At 50.8% G+C, this 8,348-nt stretch overlaps 1 protein-coding gene across 1 annotated transcript; it reads right to left on the reverse strand.

Moving 5' to 3' along the window:
- Window positions 1-1,699: 1,699 nt before the first annotated feature.
- On the reverse strand, window positions 1,700-6,794 carry LOC133886894 (ABC transporter G family member 25-like). The gene is made up of 3 exons (XM_062326804.1): window positions 6,489-6,794; window positions 5,539-6,376; window positions 1,700-3,054 (listed from the first exon to the last, which is right to left on the reverse strand). Exons 1-3 carry the CDS (start codon window positions 6,603-6,605, stop codon window positions 2,096-2,098), a joined length of 1,914 nt encoding a protein of 637 aa, XP_062182788.1. The 5' UTR covers window positions 6,606-6,794; the 3' UTR covers window positions 1,700-2,095.
- Between the last annotated feature and the right edge of the window lie 1,554 nt (window positions 6,795-8,348).

An 8,348-nucleotide genomic window follows, 5' to 3' on the forward strand; every position in this document is an offset into this window, starting at 1 on the left:
GAGCTTAGCTCAATTGGTTAGCTTCCTTGTAGTAGAATCTGTCCACCTAGATTCGAGTCTCCGACTTAGCACATGTGCTCGTATTTTTGGCTAATTATTCTTTCAGTGGTAGGCGACGTGCATGTCGATAGAGAGACGTCTATAGTGACTTCGTCAATCCTACATTTATAGGGGTGAGTGTGTATGCGTGTGAGCGTCTCTGTCAGTACCATGTCTTGCAAAAGAAAAGTGGTACTCTATTTTTTTTTGCCCCTCTAATATATTTACAGGCAGCTCTCCTGAAAACGCATAACGTAGGAAAAGTTGGAGATAAGAGACCGAGAGCTTAATTTGAAGAGCAACGTGGTGTCGATGATCCAATAAATGTGGTCCAACAAGTGTAGGGGAAACATGGACCGCCAGCCCATGAGAGGGGGTTGCACACGGATTTTATATCTGGGCCGATACTTGGAAACAGGCTAGCACCGTCCGCATGATGGGCCAGCTTGATACTTACTTTGCTTCCACTTCTTCCTTTCCCGGTCAATGGATCCAAGCCCACACCAAATAGTATAGGACGACAAATCCAACCCAGTCACAGCTACAGTAAGAGCTGATCAGCTAAAGAACAACATCAGTTGGAGAGGAAGGCGAATGGAACGAGATCCTTTGACGTTATATCACGGTGACATGATCGCTGACATGTGGGCCAACTCTCCCGACGTAGTGTCAAAGGAGCCGCTTCCAATGCGAACAGGGAGAGAGACAAAAAAAAATCGGATATGGCGGAGGTGAGAAGCACTCGATTGGGCTACAGCAATCCCGTTATCAATTATTCCGCTTGCATTACATGCATTTCCGGTTCTTTAGCCTGCGACGATGACGCTCAGAGAGGCCACAATGGCAACCCTACGTGCTACGCCTGGTCGCCTGAATGCCTTTGGGGCAGCAAAAGCAGCGTGCCAGGGTGGTCGTCACCGCGTTCTGCTCACACCGCTGCTGTGGCAGGGCCTAATTATCTGCTATGCTAGGAAAGCGTATCCATCCGAAATATGGGTCCCCAGTCCCATCCTGGTCCACGAGTGAATGCTGCCTCTCGATCGGCTCGATTCAATTCGTCGGTTAAATGATCGCACCCTGCTGCGACAAACATGCAGTTCTGCGTTGCGACCGACCGGATCGGAATGCATCGACGACTAGTGCTAATTAATTCGATTCCTCTATTGGACTTAACCCCTGAAAGAAGGACCCACCTAATTCGCGCGTGCCCTCATACCACCCCCAACAGCCCCACACCTTTTCATTTTAAGAATCTTTTTCTCTCTTCATATTTTCTTTTTTAGAAAAGTTTGCATGAAAAAAGTTTAGCATGAAAAGTTTTGAGAAAAAATTTTGCTTTAAAAGTTTTGAGAAAAAATTAACGAGAAAAGTTTTCTTGAAAAAGTTTTAAAAAATTACGTGAGCCTCACATTATAGTCGTCGACGACTTGAACTCCGGCGGTCATGTGTGGAACAGGATTTCTGCTGAATGAATCCCGAATGTGACCCGGAATTCGGATGTGCGTGTACAAGGCTACAAACACATTCAGTGCATGACAACTTGGAGTATCTGAAGCGTACAACTTACTAGGAGCTCAATCCGTAATGTGGAACGGAATTTTCTTGACGAAGGCCACGCACGTGAGCCAAATAGTGTGACGTCAGAGTCGATCAGCCATCATTCTTGGAATCGGCTTAATACATTCATTTCAATTTTAATCAATCACATAATAATCGGACCAAGATACCCAAATCAGCTCTCACAACTCTTACACCCCAGGATCTTAATGGAACACTTGGGAGAAGGCATCGCGATCGGTCGAGCAGAGACCACCAAATTTAGGGAAGAAAAGAAAATCGCAAGAGAAGAAAACGACCTCGTCGATCGCCACGCCAACAACAACCGCGTCATCGGATCGAGTCATCTCCTCCGACGCCCCCGCTCGCTCGCCGGCGCCACGGATCACTTCACCGTTCGCGCGTCGGAGCCTTTCATTATACCGGCCGGCCGGAGTAGTTAATGGACACCTAGCTAGCTAGCTAACTGACGTGCACCGGGGCAGGGCGCGCGCGGTGATCACGTCCTGACGCGGCGCAGCGCGAGGTATGCCAGCAGCCGGTAGCCGAAGAACATGGCGACGAGCGCGGCGACGCAGGCCCCCGGCCCGGCCTCGCCTTCCACGACCTCCGCCGGGAGCAGCCGGCTCAGGTTCCCGCCGTACTGCACGGAGATGAGCAAGCGGTAGCAGTAGTAGGTGAAGGAGGTGTACTTGGCCCACACCATGAACCCCGGCACGTTGTGCACGTAGAACCCGCCGGTGAGGAGGTACGCCAGCATGATCACCGTCACCAGCGTCGATGCGCGCTTTGCGTCCATCATCACGGCGCCCACGGCGAGCCCGAGCCCCTCGGCGACCAGCACGTACGACAGGATCACCGCCATGGTGAGCGCGAACGCGGCGGGCGTCGGGTTCAGCCCGGCCATGAGGTACACGACCACCGTGAACGCCGTGGGCAGCGCCAGCTCCATGGGCAGGTCGCCGGCCATGCGCGACATGAAGTAGGACGACAGCGCGTACATGCCCGACGCGCGCTCCCGGGCCAGAACGGGCCGCTCCTGCGGGAACGTGAACACGGCGTTGAAGGACGCGAAGACGCCCCAGAAGATGGACACGAAGAAGAGCAGGCCCAGGCGGTCCTGCACCGCCAGCGGCGACGACCGCCACCACATCGCACCGGCCACCAGCGCCGGCGCGATGATCTGGAACATGCGCAGCGACGTGAACGTCTCGTGCCGCCGCTCCTTGAGGCTGCGCCGGAGCAGGATCGCGAACTGGTTCCCCCAGCTCGTGCACCCGCTGCAGCTCTCCGTCGGCAGCTGCTCGCCGCCACTGCCGTTCTGCGCATGCTCCGCAGAGACGCCGGCGTTGATGGACGCCTTCACCCTGGGGGCGAGCACCTTGTTGTAAGACGAGATCAACGACTGCTTCACGTTGCCGCTTTCTGCTGCGCAATTGTAATCTGATTGAGCAAAGCCTGTACAACAACGGTGCAAAAAAAAGGAATTAGATAATAAGATCATTTTCTTAGGACGATAACGAGATAATATGAATCAAGAACAGGAAATGTATGCACAATATTGCTTTTTGAGATAATGTGATGCTACACATTCCCTTTCCCAATCGTTTCGACATACATCCTACACGTGTCATACATCCTCTACTGCGCAATTCAAAAAAAATGTGTATTTTTTCACGGCTCCACGAACGTTAAACCGGGCACCAATAATCGACACCTATTTCGATTTGAACCCCGAGATGTGTTTTAGAAAAAAAAACACATTTACTGCTGGCCAATCGATTTTTGATCCGACGGATGAGGAGGCAGCGAGATGTCACCGAGACCACTAACATTGCTCAAGCGACACATGAAAGACCTTTGGATAGATGGATCATGCACAAGATTTGGTTTGATGTGCTGGTGCACTGAGCAAATTAAAAAGAGGCGCAGAGCCACAAAGGAGGGAGGGCCCTCCAAAGAGGGCAAAATTTGCACCAAAAAATGATTCCTCCTGTCTAAAGCCGGCATGAGCAGGGGCATATATTTCCAAGAAGTCTAGTGAGACAAGCAATTGGAATAATATATACATACATATATATATATATACGTATATGTACATATATATATATGTATATACATATATATATATGTGTGTGTATACATATATATACATATACATACATATAAACATACATACACATATAAACATACATACATACATACATACATACATATACATATACATATATATACATATATGCATATACATATACATATATGCATATACATATATGTACGTATACGTGTATGTGTATATTTATGCATACGTATGTGTATATGTACGCATACATACATATATGTATGTATGCATACGCATACGTATGTGTATATGTACGCATGCGTATGTGTATATGTATGCATACGTATGTGTATATATGTGCATACGTATGTATATATATACGTATATATATATATATCCAAGTGCTGCTACAAGTATGATGCATATACATCTGTTATATATATGTATATATATACGTGTATATATATATATATATATACCATGCATGTAAAAGAGGAAGAACCAGATCCAACTAAGTATGATGCATATACATCTGTTATATATACGTATATATATATACGTATATATATACCATGCAGCACTTGGATATATATATCACGCCCTGAGAATTTGCTCATGCTGTCATGTATGACGCATCCACCATGCATGTAAAAGAGGAAGAACCAGATCCAACTAAAAGCTGCCACAAGTGTTGGATCCAAAATCCTATACCAGAGTGTATTTATGTTTCAGTTCAAGGTCAGATTCATCCAAGTCGGTTCTATTAACCGGTGGTGCCTGTCAATAGGCATGTGTGACCTAGGTGGTGCCATAGTGATCTCCCTCCGCATGCTTATCCACGCGGAGGCACTGGGACATGTCACACAACTATATAAATCTTGGCTTGGAATAAAAACTTTGTACTATTGATCAGTACGGTTCAAATTCTAGCATGCTTGAAACCATGTTTTTTTTACCGGTAAATAAAATTTATCAAAGATTATCGGTAAATATGATTTATCGATATACTAAGACAAAATTGGTAATCATGATAATTTTTTCTACCGGTGTTCACCCGTAGACCGGGTAAACCGAATATATTGGATATACGAATTTTTTTTCCTACCGAAAACTAACATGTCACCGCATCGGCGAGGATGTAGAGAGATAGCGGATAGCCCGCACCACCGGGTTAGCGGGCGAGTCGCAGGGATGTAGGCATGTAGCTTTCTGCACAGTGCGATGATGTTCAGCCTCAGTGGCAGTGCCATAATCCCCATATTCAGTGACAGGTGTCCCCCACAGGTGTGATTTTCAACCATAAAAGTGCTTTGAACAAAAAAAAAGGGAGAGAACACTAGGGAGGGCAAGCACTCACCCTCTCCACTCTTTTCTTTTGCCCTTTCTCTCTCCTCCCCCTCCCTCTTTCTTGGGTGCACTCACACTCACTCACTAGGTGTTCGTTCTCCTTTGTCCCCAGTGTGATGATTCATCTAATCCTCACAATTGCAAAAGGGGAACAAGAACAATCACACACATACTCTACTGGTCGTCCTGACTTCGAAGCCACAACATACAACGAATTTGATGCCCCATCTTATTCTCTTTCTCTCTCTAGCTTGGAGTCACTCAATTGCCCAACTTTGCCAGTTCTAGTGATTTGGTCAACCTAGATATCCTTTCCCATGTTAGGCACTAATACCACATGTTTAAGTTTGTTTCTGAATTTAATCCAACACCATCTTGTTGAATTTGAACAGAAATATCTCTGTTGCTTCTTTTCTTGTTGTAGAGATTAGTTGGGAAGGTTCTTGCCTTTTCTGTTTTTTCAGAGCAAAAAAAAAAAAAAAAAAAAACCAGATATAGAAGGTTGTTGTAGTTAGCGTGCAGCAAGCACTCACCATTTGCGAGGTCGAGCATGAAGTCGGCCGGGTTGACGTGGAAGCCCGGCGCGAAGCCGACGGAGGCGAAGTAGTCCATGGCGTCACGGCTGGCGCCGTAGTAGAGGCAGCTGCCCTCGGCGAGCAGCAGCACCGAGTCGAACATGCGGTACACGCGGCTGGACGGCTGGTGCACGGACAGAACCACGGTGCGGCCCTTGCGAGCCAGCGCCGAGAGCGTGGCGACGAGGCGCGCGGCCGCCGTGGAGTCGAGCCCGGACGTGGGCTCGTCGAGGATGAGCAGGCTCGGGTTGACGAGCATCTCGTGGCCGATGCTGACGCGCTTCCGCTCGCCGCCGGACACGCCGCGCACGAACGCGTTGCCCACGGTGGTGTCGGCGCAAGCGGCGAGGCCCAGCTCGGCGATGACGGCCTCGGCGGCGGCGGCCTTGGCTGCGGCGGTCGCGGCCCGCGGCAGGCGCAGCATGGCGCAGAAGACGAGCGTCTCCCGAACGGTGAGGTGTGGGTGCAACACGTCGTCCTGAGCCACGAAGCCCGTGCGCCGCTGCACGCCGCGTGACGGCGGGCGGCCACCCGCCAGGACCGTCCCTGCGTGCCGCCCCGGAAGGCGGCCCCCGAGGATGGAGAGCAGCGTGGACTTACCGCTCCCGGACGGGCCCAGAACGGCGAGCACCTCCCCCGGGCGCGCCTCGCCAGTGACCCCCTTGAGTATTGTCCTCTCCTCCACCGCTGAAGCGACGCCCGCAGGTCCACCGCCACCCGAATGCGATATCCGGCCGGGCGGCGCCTTCGCTGCCGCTGACAGCCCCACCTTGACGCGGTACGAGACGTCGATGAACTGCAACGTCGATTCGTTATATACACTATAAATTACCATCTCGATCCGCGACCGCGAGACGCACGCACGCGCCGAATCAACCAGCCATGCATCAGCCTAGGTAGCTACCCACCTGGAGATTGAGCGGTGTGCAGACGGTCGTCAAGAAGCAGTCCATCTTGGAGGACGCCGTCGGGGCCGGCACGGTGAGCCCGCTGCTCCCGTGCACGTCCTGCCCGTTGGGAGGCATTGATGGATCGGCCGGACGATGCTCGAGCTTGCCTGCCTCCTTGATCGATCACGAGCTGGCACTAGCCAAGCCAATCACAAGATCAGCCGAGCAAGAACAAATCAAACTATACCCCTAACAGCAAGAACAGCTCGGAATCACTAATCTGCGAGAGGTGGCGCCTAATCGAGAGTGGCATGCGCAGTTCGTGTGAGGAGAGGACGAAGGGGATGGCGAGGCGGGGAGGGGTATATAAGGTGGAGGAGGGCGAGGAGGGTGGTGAGTTCCTCGTCGCGGCGGGGGAGCGGTGAGGGGGCACGTGGCGGGAGGGCGCAGCAAGTGGAGCGGCGGGCCCACCGGTGCGGGGGGGCGGGGCGTGGCTTGCTTTTGGCGCCCACGCGCCACCTTTTGGACCGAGGTCCACCCATGACCCATCCATGGAACGTCCTCTCTCTCTCTCTCCCCTCCTGGAAGACGTGAGAATAGAGGAGAAGAAGAGTGTACGTTTGCTGCAGGTTCCGGGGAGGAAGGACACAAGAAACATGCATGGCGAGCTAGTGGGGCGGCATGAGCAGAATTGAGCACTTGCTTGCATTGGCCAACCTCGTCAAACCCGGGACGCCGGATCTTTCACTGTGCCGCGGCAGTAATGCCCAGTCATACCCCAACGACCCTGCACATTCTTGGAGCCGAAATGCTATGTATTTCTAGACCGTTGGTTGTTGTTGATGATGATTTGTATTAGTCGAAATGCACGCAACTACATGGTGTTATTTGAAAACCCAATTGTGTATCTTATATATAGTTACGTTTCATGCAAGTTTAGAGTTTATTTATTCGCGCCTCCTAGATTTTGGTCGAGTGAAATCTAGGATTTCTTTGGTCCATAGCAAAAGCAGTTGCTATCTATGAGGTTAGCGGTGCTGGGCTTCGATTTCAGGGCGTTTCTTCGATCCTGGGCTTAGAGGAAAGGCCCGAGACGGTAAGGTGGTGGGGACACCGTCGGTCCGCGAGTAGTAGAAGACCACCGGTTGGGCAGCAATGGTGAATCTAGCGGTGGGAGCGCTGCCAGATACGGATGCAGATGGGTGAGGCGGGGGAGTGTGTCATGTCGGTGCATTAGAGAAGAAACACATTATCTTGGCTGGAATAATAAGAAACACGCAGGGCGTCAGATGCAGATCGTAGGGCGTTCATTTGTCGACTGAAAGAAGTTGAAAAATCAGTCAATCAGTCACCGGAGAATAGCATCTCCTTTATTGATTACTACAAGTGCAGCGTAGCTACAATCTTGAACTAGCGATAGATGCATTTCTCTCCTTATTCTATAGGTAACCAATGCATGGCACCTGTAATGATATTTTCTCTCCTTTTCACAATGTTATAGTGGGAAGGAATTTCTTGCTCTTAGGGAGGAACAGTTTAAGTAGAACATAATCGACACACATAGAGCCCTGAACCCTTACTTTCTCTCAATTCTGCAGGGATTAATGGAACCATTTCTTTCGAAACTCTTTTGGGTGAAGAAGGTTATTGCTGTACGTTTAGGGGAAGCAAGGAAGGCCGCAAAAAATCAGGACCCGACCAGTGCTAATGGTGTGGCTGGTGCCGGACTGCCGGCCGGACTCGGTAGTGGGAGCGGCGTGAGCAGAATGGAGCACCTGCTGCTGCATAGTTGCACGGCTGGACAGCTGAAGCTGCCTCGCTCGCTCGCTGGTCCCCGGCCGGCGGCAGCCGGATCTTTCGATGTGTCCCGGTAGTTGC

Source organism: Phragmites australis, chromosome 12 (genome assembly GCF_958298935.1).
Source record: "Phragmites australis chromosome 12, lpPhrAust1.1, whole genome shotgun sequence".
In the NCBI taxonomy this organism is placed as follows: domain Eukaryota; kingdom Viridiplantae; phylum Streptophyta; class Magnoliopsida; order Poales; family Poaceae; genus Phragmites; species Phragmites australis.